At 37.9% G+C, this 27,331-nt stretch overlaps 2 protein-coding genes across 2 annotated transcripts; one reads left to right on the top strand and one right to left on the bottom strand.

Annotated features, from left to right (window-relative positions):
* Positions 1 to 496: 496 nt before the first annotated feature.
* Positions 497 to 8,749, top strand: wdr53 (WD repeat domain 53). The gene is made up of 3 exons (XM_061878200.1): positions 497 to 690; positions 3,960 to 4,443; positions 7,752 to 8,749. Exons 2-3 carry the CDS (start codon positions 3,961 to 3,963, stop codon positions 8,349 to 8,351), a joined length of 1,083 nt encoding a protein of 360 aa, XP_061734184.1. The 5' UTR covers positions 497 to 690; position 3,960; the 3' UTR covers positions 8,352 to 8,749.
* Positions 8,746 to 18,955, bottom strand: srprb (SRP receptor subunit beta). The gene is made up of 7 exons (XM_061878202.1): positions 18,728 to 18,955; positions 15,705 to 15,799; positions 15,553 to 15,630; positions 15,391 to 15,473; positions 11,970 to 12,106; positions 11,833 to 11,887; positions 8,746 to 9,325 (listed from the first exon to the last, which is right to left on the bottom strand). Exons 1-7 carry the CDS (start codon positions 18,873 to 18,875, stop codon positions 9,115 to 9,117), a joined length of 807 nt encoding a protein of 268 aa, XP_061734186.1. The 5' UTR covers positions 18,876 to 18,955; the 3' UTR covers positions 8,746 to 9,114.
* Between the last annotated feature and the right edge of the window lie 8,376 nt (positions 18,956 to 27,331).

Here is a 27,331-nt window from a genome sequence, read left to right as displayed (position 1 = left end):
GTCAACTGTCACTTTAGCATCTTTGTTTTCTACCTGTCAACTGTCACTTTATCATCTTTGTTTTCTACCTGTCAACTGTCACTTTAGCATCTTTGTTTTTTACCTGTCAACTGTCACTTTAGCATCTTTGTTTTCTACCTGTCAACCGTCACTTTAGCATCTTTGTTTTTTACCTGTCAACTGTCACTTTAGCATCTTGGTTTTCTACCTGTCAACTGTCACTTTAGCATCTTGGTTTTCTACCTGTCAACTGTCACTTTAGCATCTTGGTTTTCTACCTGTCAACTGTCACTTTAGCATCTTTGTTTTCTACCTGTCAACTGTCACTTTAGCATCTTTGTTTTTTACCTGTCAACTGTCACTTTAGCATCTTTGTTTTCTACCTGTCAACTATCACTTTAGGCTGCTTGCCTGCTCCTCATCACCACTTCAAGATGGCGGCCCAATTTCTCGCGTCACAGCAGCCAATGCTGCGTTTACTTATAATATGTCGCTGCTTCCACGTGACGCCACCAAACCGCGACGGATGTCCACATGGCGGCCACTAGCTAGCAGTAAATGAGTTGGCAAACATTTCACATAATTGGCAGTTTTTGTGTTAATATATGAAACAGCCACACAAGACTATGAGATATGAAGACACAAGGATATTAATTCACCGTGAGAGCACCTTTTAGGTGGTTGTTTCACGTAAGTACAAGGAAAGAAGGTATTTAACTGAGCCACCAGACCACGTGTTTACTTGGCGGGGCTTCCAAACATTTATACTTTGTTTCCATTTAACTTTTATATCTTCGAATGTGCCAATGTCTGTCTTACTTTACTGGACTATCACGTCTGGTTTGAGTTAACCAACCTCAAGTAGGGCTAAATGGTATTATAGTAAAAGGCAGTGTTTTTCAACCTTCTTTGAGCCAAGGCAGGTTGTTTTCATTGACAAAATGCGGAGGAACACCAGCAGCAGACATCTTTAAAATAACTAAACTCAGTTGACAGTAATAAGTCGTGTTGGCCCTGCAATGAGGTGGCGATTTGTCCAGGGTGTAAACTGCCTTCCGCCCGATTGTCGCTGAGATAGGCGCTAGCGACCCCAAAAGGGAATAAGCGGTAGAAAATGGATGGATGGACTTTTAAGCATAAGCAAGCATGCTTGACTATAGCTCTTGTCTCAAAGTAGGTGTACTGTCACCACCTGTCACATCACACCCTGACTTATTTGCGCTTTTTCCTGTGTGTAGTCTTTTACTTCTTGTCTTGCGCTCCTATTTTGGTGGCTTTTTCTCTTTTGTTGGTATTTTCCTGTAACAGTTTCATGTCTTCCTTTGAGCGATATTTCCCACATCTACTTTGTTTTAGCAATCAAGAATATTTCAGGTGTTTTTATTTTCCTTTATGGGGACATTGTTGATTGCTATGTCATGTTCGGATGTCCATTGTCTTTGCTCCACAGTAAGTCTTTGCTGTCGTCCAGCATTCTTTTTTTGTATACTTTGTAGCCAGTTCAGTTTTAGTTTTGTTCTGCATCGCCTTCTCTAAGCTTCAATGCCTTTTCTTAGGAGCTCTCACCTTTTGTTTATTTTTGATGTAAGCATTAGACACCTTTTTACCTGCATGCTGCCTTCCACTGTTTCCGACATCTACAAAGCAAATAGCTGCCGGCTGCCACCTACAGATATGGAAGAGTATTACACGGTTACTCAGCACCGACACTCAGCAACAGGCCTACTTCACCACAGTCTGTAGTCTATTGCCTCCCAGGCTGTGGTGAGATGGAGACGTGATGGTGGCGACAGGACAAATTACACTGTTCTTTACACCCTCCCTGTCCATCCCCCTGTTGCGGGTGGCGCCCCCTATAGATACACTATCTTAAATGCCTACTGAAAGCCACTACTAGCGACCACGCAGTCTGATAGTTTATATATCAATGATGAAATATTAACATTGCAACACATGCCAATGCGGCTTTTTTAGTTTACTAAATTACAATTTTAAATTTCCTGGGAGTTTCGTCTTGGAAACGTTGTGTAATGATGACGTGTACGCAGGACGTCACACGTTTTTAGGAAGTATGAGCGCTGCACACACACACAGCTAAAAGTAGTCTGCTTTAATTGCATAATTACACAGTATTAAGATCTGTGTTGCTGAATCTTTTGCAATGTGTTCAATTAATTGGTAGAAAGATGGAGTTGAGAAGCTTTAGCCTTTAGCCACACAAACACAAGGTGATTCCTTGTATAAAATTCCCGGCGGTGAAACTTTACTATGGATCAGAGCGCGGTCAAGCCAACATGAAACACGACAGAATGTCAACCAGCAGGTTTCGGTGAGAAAATTGTGGTTAAAAAGTCGCCACTTAACGGATATCAGCTGAGCTTGTGTCGTCCGTACAGCTTCCGTCAACACACCTGTGGACAAAGCCCTCCGACTATCAGGGACTATTTAACTCACTAAAAGACTAGCAAAACAATAGAAATATAAGGGATTTCCCAGAATTATCCTAGTAAATGTGTTTAAAAACATTGAATGCGTCCCAATGCTATCGCATTTTTTTGTTGTTTTTTTTTTCCTAATCCATCGCTATCAAGATCCTCAAACACAAATCTTTCATCCTCGCTCAAATTAATGGGGAAATTGGGGTTTTCTGGGTCCGGATAACTGTTTTTTTTGGAGGCTCCCATTATAGTCAATGTGAATATGTGAGGAGCCCCCACACTTGTGACGTCATCGTCTGCCACTTCCGGTAAAGGCGAGGCTTTTTCAGGAAGTACCAAAAGTGGTGAACTTTATCATGGATTTTCTCTATTAAATCAATTCAGCAAAAATATGGCAATATGGCGAAATGATCAAGTATGACACATAGAATGGAGCTGCTATCCCCGTTTAAATAAGAACATCTCATTTCAGTAGGCCTTTAACACATTTTCTGCCACCAAGATAACTTTTCAACCAATCATGAACAAGGCCTCTGACACCATACTTCTGCATTTAATACAACATTTGATATACAATGACATCCAGCTGTCTTTCAGAAAGCAAACATATGGAGCTAATAAGTAGATGTGTTTCAAATGTTCCACTTCCATCCACATTCAAAAAACACTTTAAGACCAATGTGTTGGAAAAATGTTTCACTCTTGAATCAACACAGTAGTTAACATAATGATCAATGTTAATTACAAACTAAATGTGGGATATAATTAATAACGGAAATATAATTGTTTGTTTATAATTGGTACAAATGTTTAACTAAGACATGTACAAGGAATATTTCACACATCTTTACTGTGTGCATAACTGAACTGTGTTTATGTTGTGTACAAGGTCGATTTATATAGCGCTATAGCTCGGTTGGTAGAGCGGCCGTGCCAGCAACTTTAGGGTTGTAGGTTCGATCCCCGCTTCAGCCATCTTAGTCACTGCCGTTGTGTCCTTGGGCAAGACACTTGACCCACCTGCTCCCAGTGCCACCCACACTGCTTTAAATGTAAAAATCAGATATTGGGTTTCACTATGTAAAGCGCTTTGAGTCACTAGAGAAAAAGCGCTATATAAATATAATTCACAAAAAATTCACATGTTGTGTAAAGGAAATTTCATAATTTTTGGAAGCGCATCTTGTATTTGAGATTGTTTATAGTGTTAGGCACAATAAGTGTTCAACTTCAGCCTAAACCCTTTCACCTTGCAACATTTTCAATTTATAAATGTACAACTGTTTGTTTATTTTGTTGACCACTGAACAAAGAAATAATAAACTAACAAATATTTAACTGCTCCCAAATGTTGACACATGTAACATTTTCTTACAATCACGATTTTTCTATTCTCATTCTAGTACTATAATAGCAATATTTTTTTACTTGATCCTCATTTTTTCAGTGTTGCCCTGACACTTGTAAGTTTATATCAAATGATTTCACAATTGTAACTATTTTCCCTTTTCTCTCACTCAGCATGGCCAAGCAGTGGCGTGAAGGACACTCGGCGCCCATTTTGTGTGTGGGTACTTCTCCAGGCGGCGAGGGATTCGTGGCTTCAGGCTCAGAGAGCGGCGAGGTTGTAGTTTGGAGCCAAGAAGGAAACGTTGTAGGAAGCCTCAAGCTCTCAGGTGAAGATGACTGCACCAGTGTGGTGTTTTCCCCCGCAGGCCTACTCTACGCCTCGCACGGGGACGTCGTCAGCACGCTTGATTCCCGAAACCTCAAGGGCGCCGTGGAGGAGTTTGGCGGCGCCGGAGAGGAGGAGATCAACTGTCTGGCGTTGAACGAGACGGCTTCATCTTTGGCCGTGGCTGACGACTCCGGGGCTGTCAGGATACTGGAGCTCCCTGAGAAGAAAGTGTGCAGGACTCTCCGTAGACACACCAACATCTGCTCCTCCGTGGCTTTTCGGCCTCTCAGGCCCAACAACCTGGTTTCTGCTGGACTGGACATGCAGGTCAGACGAGGAAGGAACTCTCATTCAAACTCTTCCAAAGTAGAACTATTGAAGGGAAAGCTTAGAATCAAATACATACCACATCGGACAAATATGGCCTTGCAGCTTTTGAACTCCCAACATTCAGTGATTAAATGTTAGTTTTAAGGATGCACCGATTAATCGGTAACCGAATATTTTCGGCCGAATATGGCAAAAAAAGCCACATTCGGCCTTCGGTGGAATGAATTAAAAACAAGGCCGAATAGTGGCGTGTGACGCAATTTTTTTACGCGGTGACGCAATCAACCAACGTGCAGTGTTAAATTTAAATTGTTTTATACATAGTTAGTTTCCTTCTTTTTATTCTGAAGCTGAAGTACTGTTATTGACAAATCTGTTCTGGCCTGGGATATGTTGTGTACCTGTATAAGTGTATGAGGTTACAAGCACACACTTATTGAGATTTAGTGGGTTCTCTGTTTACATTATTAGCCTGTTGTGTAGGCTACCTGTATAAGTGTATGAGGTTACAAGCACACACTTATTGAGATTTACTTGAGCCTTCTGTTTACATTATTAGCATATCTACTGTGGCTAAGCAGACTTTTGCCAAAAGGACAATAATTCATTTGTTGTGAGTTTATCCACTTTAATGCACTTTATTTTTTTTGGGAATGCATGTTTTGTTTGAAGGCCTAATATAAATGAAAAGCTTTGTGCTTTTTTTGAAAAGCAAAGGTTACTGGAACATAAAAAAAATGTCAATATTCAATAGAAAATTACTTTATTTGAAAAACATGTCTAAATATTTTTCTAGGGTATTTATGCAATATAAAAAAATTGTGAAAAACTGCATTCATTATTCGGTATTTGGTATTCGGCCTTCGGCCAAGCGTTTAAATTTTATTCGGCTTCGGCCACAAATTTTTATTTCGGTGCATCCCTAGTTAGTTTATTTACAAATATTAATTTGTTAAATGCTTGTAATTCCTCTGAATCAGTGTTTCTTAACCATAGGAGCACCCAACAACATCAGTTTCTCTGCTGTGGCCAGTATGGGCCTCAGCATACCCTATTTTTCAGACTATAAGTCACAGTTTTTTTCATAGTTTGGCCGGGGGTGAGACTTCTACTCAGGAGCGACTTATGTGTGAAATTATTAACACATTACCGTAAAATATCTAATATTTTTCATCTCATTCGCAAAAGAGACGAACAAAATGTCGGCAATCGTCACACACACGTCAGCTAATAAGAATTGGGGAGGGTCATGGCAGAAGTGCATTGTGGGTCATAGGATGCTAACTGCTATATGCTATATGCTACTGCCGTAGCTATTAAAATGGATCATTTCATGGTTGGCAGTAACTTATAAAAAGTGAGAAGGGCTGAACAAAAATGGCGTTGAAAAGGAAATCATGTAGTGCAGATTACAAGCTGGATGTAGTGAAATATGCAGCAGAAAAGGACAAGAGGAAGCAGCGCATACCTTTGGAGTTGGCAGAGTTGTTTAGAAGCCACATCCAGGAAGAAGATTTCATGGGATTTATGGATTAGGAGTGAGAGATAGTTTGGTAAAGGTATAGCATGTTCTATATGTTATAGTTATTTGAATGACTCTTACCATAATATGTTAGGTTAACATAGCAGTTGCTTATTTATGCCTCATATAACCTACACTTATTCAGCCTGTTCTTCACTATTCTTTATTTATTTTAAATTATCTTTCAAATGTTTATTCTTGCTGTTGGATTTTATCACATAAATTTCCCCCCAAAATGCAACTTATACCAGTGCGACTTATATATGGTTTTTTCCTTCTTTATTATGCATTTTCAGCAGGTGCGACGTATATTCTAGAGCGATTTATAATCCGAAAAATACGGTACTCAGTTGTACTATACTTTCTCACCTCTTGTGGTCATTATGACCATTTCAAACAGAAGACATTATGACTAACGATGTAACGCTGTATTACAAATTGCTTTTCAATTTTTTGCACATCTCATTTAAGAAACATTAAATTAGTTAGAATTCATTTTAGGAATGGGTAAATGTATCTTTAGGTTTAGCTTGTTACATATACTTTCTCACCACTTGTGGTCATTATGACAATATTAAACAGAAAAAGTTTCTTAAGCACAAAAATTATGACTAACAAGGCAAAGCTTTATTTTCATTTTCATTTCAATTTTGTCCACATTTCATTTAAGAAACATCAATTCAGTAAGAATTCATTTTAGGATTGGGTAATTTTATCCCGAGATTTAGCGTGTTTAACATTCAGTATTTGAGGTAATTGTGTGAATGATCCAAACATTCACACATGCTTTTCTACACCAAAATTCATCCATTTATTATTCAAATACTTATTATTCCTCTCCAGATTTTGGCGCACTCTACCTTCCACATTTTTCACCCGATTCAAACTCTTCAGCATATTTGGGAATCGCTGGCTTTTTCTTTGACAAATTCCAAAAATTCCCAGAATTCCAGGTTTTCCGGGACATTTTTCCCATTAAAAATGAATTGGTCATTTTTCAAACATCCACCATTCCACTCATTCTGCATATACAAACTATAATTTTTTTTTAAAGTTTAACAAAATTCCAGGAATTCCCAAAATTCAGTTTTTTTTCCAAGCCCTTTATTCAGACAACTACTCTTTCCACATTTTTCACCGCATTTCAACCGTACTACTGTTAAAACATTCCTCTTAATTAGGAAAAAAAGTTGTTTTTTGAACTGTAAAAAAATATTTTTTCCAAAATTCCAGGAATTCCGTAATGCCATTTCTCAATTCAACATGTTACTAATTCCTAATTTCTTGACCAATTCCAACACTCATTCAGACCATTCAAGTTTTTTTTTTAACCATTTTTTTAAAAATTCCCGTTTTTCCAAAAATTCTCAATTTTTGGGAGAAATTCAAATTGAAATCAATGAGACATCATTCAAAGTTCTACAACTCCCACATTTTTCATCTGATTCAAACTGTTCCAACTTCAAAGTAGTCCGCCTGTTCTGGATTGTGTGCTCTACTTCAATCCTAAAAAAAATTCCAGGATTTCAGTTCAACTTCAGCATTGGAGGATTCACACCAAATGATGTCAGGAATTGCCTCATCTAGTTATTAAATATAATTAAAATCAAGAGTTAATATTTAAGTGGGCCCTGAACATACCTGTTGTGGAAAAGTTGTGTTTCAAGATCAAAAAGGTGAAATCCCTCAAAGCTGAATCACTACTTCAACTGTTTTAGATCAAATCCCCCATCAAAAAAAGCAACTTCTGAACCTAACTTGTGTTATGATCTTTACCTTTTAGGTGATGCTGTGGAGTCTGCAAAAGACACGCCCCCTTTGGACCCTCAACCTCCAGGACATAGCAGAGGAGGAAGATGACCATCAACAGCGTCCCGGTCAGCTTTTTAACCCGCCGCTGGCCCACTGCGTGACAGTGGCCGGCTGTGGAAACATTTTGGCGTGTGCCGCAGAGGACGGGCGCGTGCACCTGCTGCGTGTGGGCGGCGGCTCCAAACTGGAGCAGCAGGGGGCGTTCAAGGCACACCGTCAGGGAGCCTCTCAAGCCCACTTTGTCAACTTCTTCTCCCATCCTTACTGGCTGGCCACTGGAGGGAATGACGGGCAGGTGTGTCTGTGGGACATCAGCAAACACCCCGTGCTGACACCAGAGGGGGCAGCCGCTTCACACAAAAAGGGCAAATACAAGGCAAAGAAAAAAGTGCAAGGTAAAGCAGAGGCACAACAGAAGAGTGAGGCAGGGGAAGATTCTGGAGCCAAAGTGAACATCGATCACGGGGACAAAATAAACTGGCTTTGTCCTGCTTTACTTAAAGGAAGTCCCAGTTTGCTTGTGGCAGATCAAAGTTCCACTCTGACAGTCTACCCCCTGTCTGATCTATAGACCACTCTCTTCATCCTCTTACAATATATACTTTGCACTTAAGCGTGCTTGGACTACAGAGTCTTTTTCTTCTGCGTCTACTTCCTGTTTGACCTTTTTTCTCCAACGCACATAACAGGAAATGCTCTCTAAACAAAGCAAATGACTCGTGCAAATCTGTGATAAACAGGAAGTTGCTTATTTGTTTGACATGCTCCTGGCCCAGGATGCATTAGTGAACGGCTATTCAGCTGGCGGCACATGAATGACATCACAAGTGTGGATATTTGAAGTCATTTTTTTCAGCAGCATCCTAAAAATAACTGCTTTCATCATATTTGGATCTTTGACTAGCACTGTTGCTTTATTTGTACAATGAATTTTTGTTTGGTCAAGAATAAAGCAAAAGTCCATCTTAATTCACCTTCATTTATTTATAACCAAGAAAATCTTTCATTTGCAGAAGTAAATAGCTTTATAATGACAAATATGTTCTGAAAAACAACACACATTCAACTGTTGGGCAATAAAAAGGCACACAACTTCCTGTGCAGGCGACTGAAGAAATAGCAAACTTTTCAAATCAAGCTGAGTGCGCAGACATGATTTAATTGAGCCTTATTTTCATCTTGAAGTACTTGAAGTGTGTTTATATTTGCAATCACTCATTACTTCTAGCTAATTACACTATTAGGTTTGTTTGACTTTGATTGCATGCTTCGACTTTCCCAAGAGTCTTTGATGAGATGCTAGTGGATACTGACTTGATGTCCACGTTTGAAGTTTACAGTTGAGCCAGGCAGCTCTCCAAGCTCTGGATGTCAGCCTCTCCCTCGTCACCTTTGCTACCACGACCACTGCACTCCAAGAATTCCACCTTCATTGGCAGCTGGCTGAACTGAAAGTCCTTGCCTTTCTTCCCCAGATAAAGGCTTCCACCCGCAGAGCCGTCCTGGGAGCTGAGAGCTGCAGAGCGAGTCACTCGCAGTGTGTTCCTAGCAAAGGACAAGGCAAGTGATTTTTTTGTTCGTCGTAGGAACTTCAAATCATTTTTGCCTTTGACATTGGCAAGTTGAATTTTATACCACACTTTTTTTTTAGGCAGTCTGCCTCCCAGGAGAGACAATTCTATGAAATGTACCAGTTGTTCAATGTGGGGGAACATGTTTTATGTCTGATAGATATTACGGAGTGTCCTGAGCTGATATCCATATCAGCAAAACATACGATACAAGCAATCTTGCAGCGTGTTTATTTGCATAAAACTGGGCAACCATTTCACAGCTAAATGTCCTCCTATAAGCACACAAGTTTGTATATTTTTTTGTGTTTTAGCATAGTCGTGTACAAAAGGTAGACAGGGTAAGATATTAGGCTAGTACCTGCACATAGCTCATAATTGCCTTTAATTAAACAATATTGCCATTTGAAACATATTTGCCAGTATAAACATGTATAAAATATTAGTTGCATATTATTATTAGCAGATACAAAGTCTCCAAGTTAAAAGCAGAGTAGAAAGTATCCAGTAACAAACGTTTCTGCATCATTCAATTTATGCACGGTGTACCCCAAAAAAACCCACTCCACTTCCATTTGAAGACAGCGCAAGTCCCTTCCAGATGATTCAATCATCAAAGTTGATTTATATAGCCCTTAATCACCAGTGTCTCAAAGGGCTGCACAAGTCAGGATGACATCCTCGACTCAGATCCCACATTTAATAATAAATGTTTTTATTACATACCATTATTCTGGCTGATTTCACTGGATGAAACCTTTTCTAACATTCCATACTCCAAAATATTACAACTGTGTATTATATGTGCTGATATCATATCAGATTACATCAGTATTGGTGAGTTCTCAAAGCGCTGATGTCGGTTTTGTATGGAGACACCTCCAATTATTATTTGGCCTTGCAAGGGTCAGAGTACAATACAAATTTCAAATAAAAGTCAGTCTTACGTGGAAAAAGTTAAGCTTCCCTAAAACTATAATATCGATATTTATTAATATTTTTTCACAAATGTATAAAACAAATCAAACTACCTTTACATAAAATACACAATTATATTTTGGGGATTTCCATAACAAAGCACCTGTGCAGAAAAGAGTAAAAAAGTTGATAAATTTGGCTACATGCTTTGAATGGTAAAAGTAGTAGTGCCATCTGCTGGACACATGTTGCACTTGCTAGTACAAATGTGGAATCCAAAATTGCAATTTGAGCAGTATTCAATACTGTACTACATTTTTGTCTTCATGAACAAGTGTACAGGTTGTCTTGCTTTGCCATTTAGACAGATGACCATTCTTTCAACACTTGAAAGTAAATAAACAGCACAAAATGTCCCCTGGACATTAAATTAAAGGGGTCTTATGATTTTTTTTTCCATATTTAAAAAAACTTCTCCGTGGTCTATATAACATATAATGGTAGTTCTTTGGTCAAAAATTTAAATAGATGTTTTACAGACCATCTTCAAACCTCTTCAGGTGCACCGTTTTGTGGGCGGTCTTTTTTACGTGCCATTTGTAGTTTTTAGCGCTTCCGTCTGGAGTCTACGAACAAATATAAGTTAAAACTATGCTACTTTGTGTTAGAAATGGCAACAGCGGAGGAGCATGTGCATGTACGAGCCAGTTTTACCCAAAACAAGAGGGCAAAGAAAATGTAGGGACTTACTGATTACAACAGTGGTTCTCAACCTTTTTTTTTCAGTGATGGACAACCATTTGTCCTGTGAACATTTTTTTAATTCAAGTACTCCCTAATCAGAGCAAAGCATTTTTGGTTGAAAAAAAGAGATAAAGAAGTAAAATACAGCACTATGTCATCAGTTTCTGATTTATTAAATTGTATAACAGTGCAAAATATTGCTCATTTGTAGTGGTCTTTCTTCAACTATTTGGAAAAAAAGATGAAAAATAAACAAGTGATTCAAATATAAATATATATTTCTACACAGAAGTAATCATCAACTTAAAGTGCCCTCTTTGGGGATTGTAATAGAGATCCATCTGGATTCATCAACTTCCTTCTAAACATTTCTTTAAAAAAAGGAAATCTTTAACATCAATATTTATGGAACATGTCCACAAAAAATCTAGCTGTCGACACTGAATATTGCATTGTTGTATTTCTTTTTACACTTTATGAAATTACATTCATATTTTGTTGAAACATTATTCAATAAATATATTTATAAAAGGTTTTTTGAATTGTTGCTATTTTTAAAATATTTAAAAAAAAATGTGCATCCCTTCAAGTTCCCCCATTTGAGAAGCACTGGATTACAACATCGGACTGCAATGGCTCACTCATGGAAAGCTGTGGGAGAATACCAAAGGGCTTGTTTGGCGCTAATATGAGGGAATGCAAGATTGTTTTATTAATATCCACGCCATGCCTCCATGGTTTCATTTCAATTTTTTGGGGCTTGTGCAGGATTCAAACACACAAAACAGATACCATTTGGAAAAAAATGTTGCCACTCACAGTTCCTTTTCCAGCTGTTGCTGAATCAGCTTGGCAGATTTAGCCATGGTGATGTCTATAAAAAGACCAAAATATTGTTTCACTTTTAGCTGCAAAATTGTATTTTTGCATTGCATAGTGAGAGAGCATGCTTTGACCTTGTTTGTTGCACGCCACCAAGAGAGTCGGGGTATTCCTACAGATCACGCTGTCTGTCAGCAGGACATACAGGAACTCTGCCACGTCCCTCACTTCCTTCTGGAAGATGGCACTGTCCACCACGAAGACGATGGCTCTGCATAGATGCGGGTAAAGGAATAGAGGGAGACGTTTGGTTTAGACAAATGACATTGTGTATGTTCTTTTCACAAGAACCCACATACAAGATGAACCCTCCATCTTAAGAGTTAGTCAATTAAATCATTTATTTCTTAGCTGCTGCACAGTTGTTTTAACCACTCAGATGCATTTATCACAATGATTAATCTACACAAGCACAATTACACGAAATAAAGATTTTAGCACAGACTTCTAGATCCATAAACCCTGCAGCGGCACACGTTTATCAAAGTGTGGTATGGGTCCCACTAGTTGTAGGCGGGCTCTGCCTGGTCAAACAATCACCTAAAATATTGTAATGTGACAGTTTCATTTTCCTATATTTAAACTGTGTAGCGTTATAACACACTTGCTAAATAAAATCTCTGAATGTTTTTTAATGAATACTTCGGCCTTCTATGATACTGTAATGTTGGTCAAAATGATGGTACTTGGAGAGTCAAATGTTTTCTGAGGAGCTACTTGGAGAACCACTGATCAATAATATTGCATTGGTAATCTCTTGCATTATTTCCAACATGGAAGTTGAGATGTCAGCTGTGTAACCATGTGGGTTCTCTGTGAGTGTTCCACTTATATTTAGGAATTTGTCCAATCTGTTGAATAGGTTTTTGGTGATTTAAGAGGTGGTGTTTGTCTCCAGTCTTATGAATTGATAAAAAAGTTTTGCTATTTTTATTTTGTATGGTGATTTACCTGTTTGGAATGATAGATGCTGATATACATCAACAGTTCTGAAATCTCCTTTATAACCGTTTTTATTTTTTCCATAGCAATTCCGTTTTAACTTAAGGGACGGCGTGCCGCAGTCTGGAGAGTGGCCATGCCAGCAACCTGAGGGTTCCTGGTTCAATCCCCATCTTCTACCAACCTAGACACGTCCGTTGTGTCCTTGAGCAAGACACTTCACTCTTCCTTCTGATGGGTCCTGGTAAGTGCTTTGCACGGTAGCTTGCGCCATCAGTGTGTGAATGGGTGAATGTGGAAATAGTGTACCTTGAAGGTAGAAAAGTGCTACATAAGTATAACCCATTTACCATTCAATCAGTTGAAGTCCAGGATCTACATTTATATTCACAATTGTGATTAATTCCTATTTTGTCACATGAGTGAGAAACATCAAGTTAGGATTTCTGTCTCTAGGATCATTCAAGTCCTTAACTGACACAGGATCTGGTATCATTTCTGCCATATTTGATCCAAAATAATGGGGTTATAATCAACCATGCAAATGTTTGAAGATGTTTGTAGGAGCCAGAAATGTGTATATAGAGGTCACATGGTGTGTTTGTATTTGTATTCACAGAATTTAAGAGTGTCACATGACATTGCTTGCAGTCACTATAAAAAGGAGCATTTTTAACTGCACAGGAGGAAGCTGAGCTGGGGAGCCATCATTTTTGTTGATCGCTTCAACCTTATTAAATGCTTAATGCTAATTCGCCTAATTGGACACTGCTTATTTGGAAGCTTCATGATCGCTTTATTGGATGCTGTAGACCAGGGGTCACCAACCTTTTTGAAACCAAGAGCTACTTCTTGGGTACTGGTTAATGCGAAGGGCTACCAGTTTGATACACACTTAAATAAATAGCCAATTTGCTCAATTTACCTTTAATAAATAAATCTATATGTATCTAAAAAAATGGGTATTTCTGTCTTTCATTCCGTCATACATTTTTTTTCCTTTTACGGAAGGTTTTTTGTAGAGAATAAATGATGAAAAAAACACTTAATTGAACGGTTTAAAAAAAATTAAAATTACATTTTGAAACATAGTTTATCTTCAGATTCGACTCTTTAAGATTCAAAATCCAACCGAAAAAAATCAATAGAAAAACTAGCTAATTCGAATCTTTTTGAAAAAAAGAAAATAATTTATAGAAAATCATTAGTAATTTTTCCTGATTAACATTCATTTTAGAATGTTGATGACACGTTTTAAATATGTTAAAATCCAATCTGCACTTTGTTAGAATATATAACAAATTGGACCAAGTTATATTTCTAACAAAGACAAATCATTATTTCTTCTAGATTTTGCAGAACAAAAATTTGAAAAGAAATTCAAAACACATTGAAATAAGATTTAAGTTTGATTCTACAGATTTTCTAGATTTGCCAGAATATTTTTTTGAATTTAAATCATAATAAGTTTGAAGAAATATTTCACAAATATTCTTCGTCGAAAAAACAAGCTAAAATGAAGAATTAAATTAAATATGTATTTATTATTCTTTACAATAATAGATATACAGACAGTAATAGATAGACAGACAACATTCACATTCACACACTAGGGACCATTTAGTGTCGCCAATCAACCTGCTGTAGACGCTGTAATGACACGCAGTCTATAGAGCAACTTATCAGGTTTGATTGTGAACTCTGCATTTTGATTAAACCATGCACAACATAGCATTCAGGAACTTAGTTAAGACACGTACCAAGCCCGTGCTGTGACGGGCCGTTTTAGAGTAGCTGCAATTTGATTTAAGAGTATAAATAGAGGAACATTTACTTGTTTATGTTTTTGCAGCTAAGAAGCTATTTAATGTCACATAAAGAATTAAAAGGCAACGCACGCTTCTGAAACATTTTTTTCCTACGTGTTTCAAAAGAACGAATATGTGAAGAGACAGTGTCATATCTATTTGCAATCTATTTAATTGTGGAGTGCTCTTGGTGTGAGGGAGAAGTGGGCACTGGGGATGAATGTCATGACTGGGGAACAAGAGTGGGAGCAAATTTGTGAAAATGGTCACAAATTGACTAGCATTCCAGTTTGGAAGGAATTTAATTGGAAGGTGAATGTGAGATATTTTAAAACACTGTTTTACATAATTCAACAAGACGAAAACTAATTTGTGCTGAAAGCACTGTGGATAGGAGACCAGACCCACATCTTTTGGGACTGCTCAAAACTCAAAACATTTTGAGGGGGAGTTAGGGTGGAACGCTCTTAAGATTATTTTCCAATACAGTGGGGCAAAAGTACTTAGTCGGTCACCAAATGTACAATTTCTCCCACTTAAAAAGATGAGGCCTGTCATTTTCATCATAGGATCATAGGCATATATCTATTTGTGTTGGCCCGGAGATGAGGTGGCCACTTGTCCAAGGTGCAGCTGAGATAGGCTCCTGCACCCCCTGTTACCCCAAAAGGGACAAGCGGTAGGAAATGGATGGAAATAGCATTTGATATTTGTATCAATGCAGTTACTGGTAGTCTGTACTCACCTGGCAGCTGACTTGAACTTCTCTAAATACTGTGGGCGCAGACTATCATGACCTGGCAGGTCTATCAGAGTCCAAGTAGCTCCCTGGTCATTGAAAAGAGCATGCAGGTAAATACATGGGGGATTAAAAACACTCCATTTTGGGATAACAAACAAAACCTACCCTGTCATTTTTCGCTTTATATTGAGCACTACTGTCAGTAATGGAGGTCTGTGTCTGTTTAAACTTTCCAGACAGAAGCTAAGGGGAAGACAAAAGGAAATATGTCAATGTTTGGAAGCATCCAGAGTGATGACGACAGTCAGGCAACTCACCCGGCTGAAAAGCAGCGTTTTTCCAGCGTCACACAACCCGACCAGCAACACCGCACTATGGACAGTTTTGCTTGTGAGAAAGTACCTGAGAAAGACTGGAAAAAGAAAAAACTTAAGTAATCTTGATTGCTAAAACAAAGCAGGTGCGGGGAATAACACTCAAAGGAAGACATTAAACTGCTACAGGAAAATACCAACTAAACAGGAAACGCCTGGACTTTTTTAATGGAAAAAAACGTGCCTTGGCTCAAATAATGTTGAAAAACACTGGATTAGACAAACTTCATTAATCCACACAGTAGCTCAGTTACAAAGGATGGAAAGTGAAGGTGGAAAGGATAATGTAGCAATGAAGTAGACTAAAAATGTACTGTAGTAGCAATACAAAGTATAACATGAATTAATAAGAATATTTAAAGCTCCGACTAAAGTAGTAGCAATATAACATATTTAATATTTATACATTATATATAAAGTATATAATATGTACTTATATATAATGTTGTATATTTTTGTGTAAAAATAAACAATATATTCATAATCATCTCCGTTCCTTGAAATTGACATAAAAGTGAGACCAAAATTGTTCCTAATGACAAAAAGTTTTTTTCATTTAGATCTTGAAGTATGATTTTTGAAAAAAGGCTGAGAAATAACAAGGAATTAATATCAATGTTGTAGCCAATCAGTGATCTATCTCAAGGTAATATTAAAATATGAACATATATTAATTTTACAGTTTTTTTGTCATTGGTGATGAATTAATTAGAATAATATTTAAAGGCCTACTGAAAGCCACTACTAGCGACCACGCAGTCTGTTAGTTTATATATCAATGATGAAATATTAACATTGCAACACATGCCAATGTGGCCTTTTTAGTTTACTAAATTGTTAAATTAAATTAAGGACAACATGATGGCGTTAAATTATATTAGAGACAACATGATGGTGTTAAATTAAATTAAGGACAACATGATGGCGTTAAATTATATTAGAGACAACATGATGGTGTTAAATTATATTAGAGACAACATGATGGTGTTAAATTATATTACAGACAACATGATGGTGTTAAATTATATTAGAGACAACATGATGGTATTAAATTATATTAGAGACAACATGATGGTGTTAAATTATATTAGAGACAACATGATGGTGTTAAATTATATTAGAGACAACATGATGGTATTAAATTATATTAGAGACAACATGATGGTGTTAAATTATATTAGAGACAACATGATGGTGTTAAATTATATTAGAGACAACATGATGGTATTAAATTATATTAGAGACAACATGATGGTGTTAAATTAAATTAGAGACAACATGATGGTGTTAAATTATATGAGAGACAACATGATGGTGTTAAATTATATTACAGACAACATGATGGTGTTAAATTATATTACAGACAACATGATGGTGTTAAATTATATTAGAGACAACATGATGGTGTTAAATTATATTAGAGACAACATGATGGTGTTAAATTATATTAGAGACAACATGATGGTGTTAAATTATATTAGAGACAACATGATGGTGTTAAATTATATTAGAGACAACATGATGGTGTTAAATTATATTAGAGACAACATGATGGTGTTAAATTATATTAGAGACAACATGATGGTGTTAAATTATATTAGAGACAACCTGATGGTGTTAAATTATATTAGAGACAACATGATGGTGTTAAATTATATTAGAGACAACATGATGGTGTTAAATTATATTAGAGACAACATGATGGTGTTAAATTATATTAGAGACAACATGATGGTGTTAAATTATATTCTTCTATGTCCCACTCTCCTTTGTGGAGGGAGTCCGGTCCGATCCGGTGGCCATGTACTGCTCGCCTGTGTATCGGCTGGGGACATCTCTAAGCTGCTGATCAGCCTCCTCTTGGGATGGTTTCCTGCTGGCTCCGCTGTGAACGGGACTCTCGCTGCTGTGTTGGATCTGCTCTGGACTGGACTCTCGCGACTGTGTTGGATCCATTATGGATTGATCTTTCACAGTATCATGTTCTCATAGTCATCATTGTCACCGACGTCCCACTGGGTCATTGTCACCGATGTCCCACTGGGTGTGAGTTTTCCTTGCCCTTATGTGGGCCTACCGAGGATGTCGTAGTGGTTTGTGCAGCCCTTTGAGACACTAGTGATTTAGGGCTATATAAGTAAACATTGATTGATTGATGATTGATTAGAGACAACATGATGGTGTTAAATTATATTAGAGACAACATGATGGTGTTAAATTATATTAGAGACAACATGATGGTGTTAAATTATATTAGAGACAACATGATGGTGTTAAATTATATTAGAGACAACATGATGGTGTTAAATTATATTACAGACAACATGATGGTGTTAAATTATATTAGAGACAACATGATGGTGTTAAATTATATTAGAGACAACATGATGGTGTTAAATTATATTAGAGACAACATGATGGTGTTAAATTATATTAGAGACAACATGATGGTGTTAAATTATATTAGAGACAACATGATGGTGTTAAATTATATTAGAGACAACATGATGGTGTTAAATTATATTAGACACAACATGATGGTGTTAAATTATATTAGAGACAACATGATGGTGTTAAATTATATTAGAGACAACATGATGGTGTTAAATTATATTAGAGACAACATGATGGTGTTAAATTATATTAGAGACAACATGATGGTGTTAAATTATATTAGACACAACATGATGGTGTTAAATTATATTAGAGACAACATAAGCGGTAGAAAATGGATGGATGGATGATGGTATTCACTTCAGTTAGCATCGAGCTCGCTTCCGGTCCTAATTCCTCAAAGGCAAACACGCCTTTTATCCAACTAGACCAGCATTAGTGAATGTGTGCTACAGCAAAAACTTCCAAGATGAAACAATACCGAGGCTAACTTTGCCAAACACACATTTTAGTCTCTTCTTAACCCGCTTCAGCTAGCACTAGCATGCTAGCAGGCGAGGATGCTAACTCACCACACGTGACCACCACAACCGCCAAAGCCACCAGAAGTCCGATGACAAACACCGCGTCTTGTTCTTCTAACTGCCGCCCTAAGGACTCCATGTAAGTCTCCAGTGTTTTGTAAGCCGGCTCTTCCATGTTGTTGATGTCTGCCTCCATCTGACACTTCACAAAGAGGACAGTGGGACACGTCTACTTTCTGGGCGACCAGCGTGTAGTTGGCTCGGTCTACCTGCAGAGGGCGATGAAGAGGAGAGTGGGACACGTCTACTTTCTGGGCGACCAGTGTGTAGTTGGCTCAGTTTACCTGCAGGGGGCGATAAAGAGGGGAGTGGGACACGTCTACTTTCTGGGCGACCAGCGTGTAGTTGGCCCAGTCTACCTGCAGAGGGCGATGAAGAGGAGAGTGGGACACGTCTACTTTCTGGGCGACCAGCGTGTAGTTGGCTCGGTCTACCTGCAGAGGGCGATGAAGAGGAGAGTGGGACACGTCTACTTTCTGGGCGACCAGTGTGTAGTTGGCTCAGTTTACCTGCAGGGGGCGATAAAGAGGGGAGTGGGACACGTCTACTTTCTGGGCGACCAGCGTGTAGTTGGCCCAGTCAACCTGCAGAGGGCGCCAAGGTATCGCACATCTAACTAGATTACGTATATGTTGTTAGTAGTCACGACTTGGCTTTATGACCACACAGCTTTACAGCTCAGTGACTTTTATCTCAAGTTATGGCGAAATAACACTTTAAAAAACTTGTAATTGGATTATATATAGATATTGTGGTTCTTCGGGCCGAGCACCCACGTGGTATTGATGGCAACTGTCAATTTTTACAATCATTTTTGGATTGATTGATTGATTGAAACTTTTATTAGTACATTGCACAGTACAGTACATATTCCCTACAATTGACCACTAAATAGTAACACCCCAATAAGTTTTTCAACTTGTTTAAGTCGGGGTCCACGTTAATCAATTCATGTTTCAAATATATACTGTCAGCATAATACAGTCATCATACAATTGCATGGTCAGAAAAATGATCAATAATCAATCTTGTTGTTGTTAATTTAGTGGCGGGTTGAATAGTCCTAAATATTGGACTCCGCCAAGGCTGCCCTTTGGACAGAATTTCTAGGCACAGTCAAGGCGTTGAGGGGTTCCGGTTTGGTGGCCGCAGGATTAGGTCTCTGCTTTCTGCAGATGATGTGGTCCTGATGGCTTCATCTGGCCGGGATCTTCAGCTCTCACTGGATCGGTTCGCAGCCGAGTGTGAAGCGGCTGGAATGAGAATCAACACCTCCAAATCCGAGTCCATGGTTCTCACCCAGAAAAGAGTGGAGTGTAATCTCCAAGTTGGGGAAGAGACCCTGCCCCAAGTGGAGGAGTTCAAGTACCTGGGAGTCTTGTTCACGAGTGAGGGAAGAGTGGATCGTGAGATCGACAGGCGGATCGGTGCGGCGTCTTCAGTAATGCGGACGTTGTATCGATAGACAGATAGTATTTTATTGATTCCCTCAGGAAAATTAAGGTTCCAGCAGCAATATATGGATTTATGTATCGATCCGTTGTGGTGAAGAAGGAGCTGAGCCAGAAGGCAAAGTTCTCAATTTACCGGTCCATCTACGTTCCCATCCTCACCTATGGTCATGAGCTTTGGGTCATGACTGAAAGGACAAGATCACGGGTACAAGCGGCCAAAATGAGTTTCCTCTGCCGTGTGGCGGGTCTCTCCCTTAGAGATAGGGTGAGAAGCTCTGCCATCCGGGAGGAACTCAAAGTAAAGCCGCTGCTCCTCCACATGGAGAGGAGCCAGATGAGGTGGTTCGGGCATCTGGTCAGGATGCCACCCGAACGCCTCCCTAGGGAGGTGTTTAGGGCACGTCCAACTTGTAGGAGGCCACAGGGAAGACCCAGGACACGTTGGGAAGACTATGGTTCCCAGCTGGCCCTGGAACGCCTCGGGATCCCCCGGGAAGAGCTAAACGAAGTGGCTGGGGAGAGGGAAGTCTGGGCTTCCCTGCTTAGGCTGCTACCCCCGTGACCCGACCTCGGATAAGCAGAGGAAAATGGATGGTTGGAATATTGTCTATAATTAACAAAGCCTAACCAAGATTTCATTGTTCCCGATAAAGAACTACTTACACAATATTTTGACTTTGAACAAACCACACACGAGCGAAGGAAGCGCATATTTAGTTTAGTCAACAGCCATACATGTCACACTAAGGGTGGCTGTATGAACAACACCAACACATATAGTGAGACCACACTAAACAACACTGTCATAAACATGTGCCATATAGTGAAACCACACTAAACAACACTGTCATAAACATGTGCCAAATAGTGAAACCACACTAAACAACACTGTCATAAACATGTGCCATATAGTGAAACCACACTAAACAACACTGTCATAAACATGTGCCATATAGTGAAACCACACTAAACGACACTGTCATAAATATGTGCCAAATAGTGAAACCACACTAAACAACACTGTCATAAACATGTGCCATATAGTGAAACCACACTAAACAACACTGTCATAAACATGTGCCATATAGTGAAACCACACTGAACAACACTGTCATAAACATGTGCCATATAGTGAAACCACACTAAACAACACTGTCATAAACATGTGCCAAATAGTGAAACCACACTAAACAACACTGTCATAAACATGTGCCATATAGTGAAACCACACTAAACAACACTGTTATAAACATGTGCCATATAGTGAAACCACACTAAACAACACTGTCATAAACATGTGCCATATAGTGAAACCACACTAAACAACACTGTCATAAACATGTGCCATATAGTGAAACCACACTAAACAACACTGTCATAAACATGTGCCATATAGTGAAACCACACTAAACAACACTGTCATAAACATGTGCCAAATAGTGAAACCACACTAAACAACACTGTCATAAACATGTGCCATATAGTGAAACCACACTAAACAACACTGTCATAAACATGTGCCATATAGTGAAACCACACTAAACAACACTGTCATAAACATGTGCCATATAGTGAAACCACACTAAACGACACTGTCATAAATATGTGCCAAATAGTGAAACCACACTAAACAACACTGTCATAAACATGTGCCATATAGTGAAACCACACTAAACAACACTGTCATAAACATGTGCCATATAGTGAAACCACACTAAACAACACTGTCATAAACATGTGCCATATAGTGAAACCACACTAAACAACACTGTCATAAACACATGCCATATAGTGAAACCACACTAAACAACACTGTCATAAACATGTGCCATATAGTGAAACCACACTAAACAACACTGTCATAAACATGTGCCATATAGTGAAACCACACTAAACGACACTGTCATAAATATGTGCCAAATAGTGAAACCACACTAAACAACACTGTCATAAACATGTGCCAAATAGTGAAACCACACTAAACAACACTGTCATAAACATGTGCCATATAGTGAAACCACACTAAACAACACTGTCATAAACATGTGCCATATAGTGAAACCACACTAAACAACACTGTCATAAACATGTGCCATATAGTGAAACCACACTAAACGACACTGTCATAAATATGTGCCAAATAGTGAAACCACACTAAACAACACTGTCATAAACATGTGCCATATAGTGAAACCACACTAAACAACACTGTCATAAACATGTGCCATATAGTGAAACCACACTGAACAACACTGTCATAAACATGTGCCATATAGTGAAACCACACTAAACAACACTGTCATAAACATGTGCCAAATAGTGAAACCACACTAAACAACACTGTCATAAACATGTGCCATATAGTGAAACCACACTAAACAACACTGTTATAAACATGTGCCATATAGTGAAACCACACTAAACAACACTGTCATAAACATGTGCCATATAGTGAAACCACACTAAACAACACTGTCATAAACATGTGCCATATAGTGAAACCACACTAAACAACACTGTCATAAACATGTGCCATATAGTGAAACCACACTAAACAACACTGTCATAAACATGTGCCATATAGTGAAACCACACTAAACAACACTGTCATAAACATGTGCCAAATAGTGAAACCACACTAAACAACACTGTCATAAACATGTGCCATATAGTGAAACCACACTAAACAACACTGTCATAAACATGTGCCATATAGTGAAACCACACTAAACAACACTGTCATAAACATGTGCCATATAGTGAAACCACACTAAACGACACTGTCATAAATATGTGCCAAATAGTGAAACCACACTAAACAACACTGTCATAAACATGTGCCATATAGTGAAACCACACTAAACAACACTGTCATAAACATGTGCCATATAGTGAAACCACACTAAACAACACTGTCAAAAACATGTGCCATATAGTGAAACCACACTAAACAACACTGTCATAAACACGTGCCATATAGTGAAACCACACTAAACAACACTGTCATAAACATGTGCCATATAGGGAAACCACACTAAACAACACTGTCATAAACATGTGCCATATAGTGAAACCACACTAAACGACACTGTCATAAATATGTGCCAAATAGTGAAACCACACTAAACAACACTGTCATAAACATGTGCCAAATAGTGAAACCACACTAAACAACACTGTCATAAACATGTGCCATATAGTGAAACCACACTAAACAACACTGTCATAAACATGTGCCATATAGTGAAACCACACTAAACGACACTGTCATAAATATGTGCCAAATAGTGAAACCACACTAAACAACACTGTCATAAACATGTGCCATATAGTGAAACCACACTAAACAACACTGTCATAAACATGTGCCATATAGTGAAACCACACTAAACAACACTGTCATAAACATGTGCCATATAGTGAAACCACACTAAACAACACTGTCATAAACATGTGCCAAATAGTGAAACCACACTAAACAACACTGTCATAAACATGTGCCATATAGTGAAACCACACTAAACAACACTGTCATAAACATGTGCCATATAGTGAAACCACACTAAACAACACTGTCATAAACATGTGCCATATAGTGAAACCACACTAAACGACACTGTCATAAATATGTGCCAAATAGTGAAACCACACTAAACAACACTGTCATAAACATGTGCCATATAGTGAAACCACACTAAACAACACTGTCATAAACATGTGCCATATAGTGAAACCACACTAAACAACACTGTCATAAACATGTGCCATATAGTGAAACCACACTAAACAACACTGTCATAAACATGTGCCATATAGTGAAACCACACTAAACAACACTGTCATAAACATGTGCAATATAGTGAAACCACACTAAAAAACACTGTCATAAACATGTGCCATATAGTGAAACCACACTAAACAACACTGTCATAAACATGTGCCATATAGTGAAACCACACTAAACAACACTGTCATAAACATGTGCCATATAGTGAAACCACACTAAACAACACTGTCATAAACATGTGCCATATAGTGAAACCACACTAAACAACACTGTCATAAACATGTGCCATATAGTGAAACCACACTAAACAACACTGTCTTAAACATGTGCCATATAGTGAAACCACACTAAACAACACTGTCATAAACATGTGCCATATAGTGAAACCACACTAAACGACACTGTCATAAACATGTGCCATATAGTGAAACCACACTAAACGACACTGTCATAATTATGTGCCAAATAGTGAAACCACACTAAACGACACTGTCATAAACATGTGCCATATAGTGAAACCACACTAAACAACACTGTCATAAACATGTGCCATATAGTGAAACCACACTAAACAACACTGTCATAAACATGTGCCATATAGTGAAACCACACTAAACAACACTGTCATAAACATGTGCCAAATAGTGAAACCACACTAAACGACACTGTCATAAACATGTGCCATATAGTGAAACCACACTAAACGACACTGTCATAAACATGTGCCATATAGTGAAACCACACTAAACGACAGTGTCATAAACATGTGCCATATAGTGAAACCACACTAAACGACACTGTCATAAATATGTGCCAAATAGTGAAACCACACTAAACAACACTGTCATAAACATGTGCCATATAGTGAAACCACACTACACAAAACTGTCATAAACATGTGCCATATAGTGAAACCACACTAAACAACACTGTCATAAACATGTGCCATATAGTGAAACCACACTAAACAACACTGTCATAAACATGTGCCATATAGTGAAACCACACTAAACAACACTGTCATAAACATGTTCAATATAGTGAAACCACACTAAACAACACTGTCATAAACATGTGCCATATAGTGAAACCACACTAAACAACACTGTCATAAACATGTGCCATATAGTGAAACCACACTAAAAAACACTGTCATAAACATGTGCCATATAGTGAAACCACACTAAACAACACTGTCATAAACATGTGCCAAATAGTGAAACCACACTAAACAACACTGTCATAAACATGTGCCAAATAGTGAAACCACACTAAACAACACTGTCATAAACATGTGCCATATAGTGAAACCACACTAAACAACACTGTCATAAACATGTGCAATATAGTGAAACCACACTAAACAACACTGTCATAAACATGTGCCATATAGTGAAACCACACTAAACAACACTGTCATAAACATGTGCCATATAGTGAAACCACACTAAACAACACTGTCATAAACACGTGCCATATAGTGAAACCACACTAAACAACACTGTCATAAACATGTGCCATATAGTGAAACCACACTAAACAACACTGTCATAAACATGTGCCATATAGTGAAACCACACTAAACAACACTGTCATAAACATGTGCCATATAGTGAAACCACACTAAACAACACTGTCATAAACATGTGCCATATAGTGAAACCACACTAAACGACACTGTCATAAATATGTGCCAAATAGTGAAACCACACTAAACGACACTGTCATAAACATGTGCCATATAGTGAAACCACACTAAACAACACTGTCATAAACATGTGCCATATAGTGAAACCACACTAAACAACACTGTCATAAACATGTGCCATATAGTGAAACCACACTAAACAACACTGTCATAAACATGTGCCATATAGTGAAACCACACTAAACAACACTGTCATAAACATGTGCCATATAGTGAAACCACACTAAACAACACTGTCATAAACATGTGCCATATAGTGAAACCACACTAAACAACACTGTCATAAACATGTGCCATATAGTGAAACCACACTAAACGACACTGTCATAAATATGTGCCAAATAGTGAAACCACACTAAACGACACTGTCATAAACATGTGCCATATAGTGAAACCACACTAAACAACACTGTCATAAACATGTGCCATATAGTGAAACCACACTAAACAACACTGTCATAAACATGTGCCATATAGTGAAACCACACTAAACAACACTGTCATAAACATGTGCCATATAGTGAAACCACACTAAACAACACTGTCATAAACATGTGCCATATAGTGAAACCACACTAAACAACACTGTCATAAACATGTGCCATATAGTGAAACCACACTAAACAACACTGTCATAAACATGTGCCATATAGTGAAACCTCACTAAACAACGACGACAAACACATTTTGGAACAATGTTTACACCGCACTACAATATAAACAAACGTCATTGGTGGATCTACACCTGACATCAACTGTAGTGATACCACGTACAGTTGATACTACGATTACATTGATATTGTTTAACATCACAAAATCTTCTTTTGTTTAGAAAACAATTATATTATGTTTATAAAGTCAGTAAATATGTCCCTGGACACATGAGGACTTTGAATATGACCAATGTATGATCCTCTAACTACTTGGTATCAGATCGATACCTAAATGTGTGGTATCATCCAAAACTAATGTCAAGTGTCAAAGAAGAGAAGAATAAGTGATTATTACATTTTAACAGAAGTGTAGATAGACCATGTTAATTAGATTAGATTAGATAGATAGTACTTTACAGAAAGCACCGCGACACCTACCCTTTACATCAGTATTTCTTAACCATATTATTATTAGTTTATTAGGTATTATATTTTATTGTATGATCCTGTAACTATTTGGTATCACATCCATACCTAAATGTGTGGTATCATCCAAAACTAATGTCAAGTATCAAAGAAGAGAAGAATAAGTGATTATTACATTTGAACAGAAGTGTAGATAGAACATGTTAAAAGAGAAAGCAAGCAGATATTAACAGTAAATGAACAAGTGGATTAATAATACATTTGTCCAAATAATAGGTGTATAAATGACACAATATGTTACTGCAGACTAATTAGGAGTCTTTGTTCGTTTACTTACTACTAAAAGACAAGTTGTCTAGTATGTTCAACATTTTATTTAAGGACAAACTTGCAATAATAAACATATATTTCATGTACACTTAACATTTTTTGTTAAAATAAAGCCAATAATGTATTTTTTTTGGTCCCCTTTATTTAGAAAAGCACCGAAATACTTGTGGTCCCAAAGTGTTGGTATGAGGACCAGACTAACACACACACGCTGCAGAGATGTAGATCAGCGCC

Source organism: Nerophis ophidion, linkage group LG18 (assembly GCF_033978795.1).
Source record: "Nerophis ophidion isolate RoL-2023_Sa linkage group LG18, RoL_Noph_v1.0, whole genome shotgun sequence".
NCBI classification, from domain to species: domain Eukaryota; kingdom Metazoa; phylum Chordata; class Actinopteri; order Syngnathiformes; family Syngnathidae; genus Nerophis; species Nerophis ophidion.
Note: the sequence above shows the minus strand (reverse complement) of the source record. Positions and strands in the feature narration are given on the sequence as shown.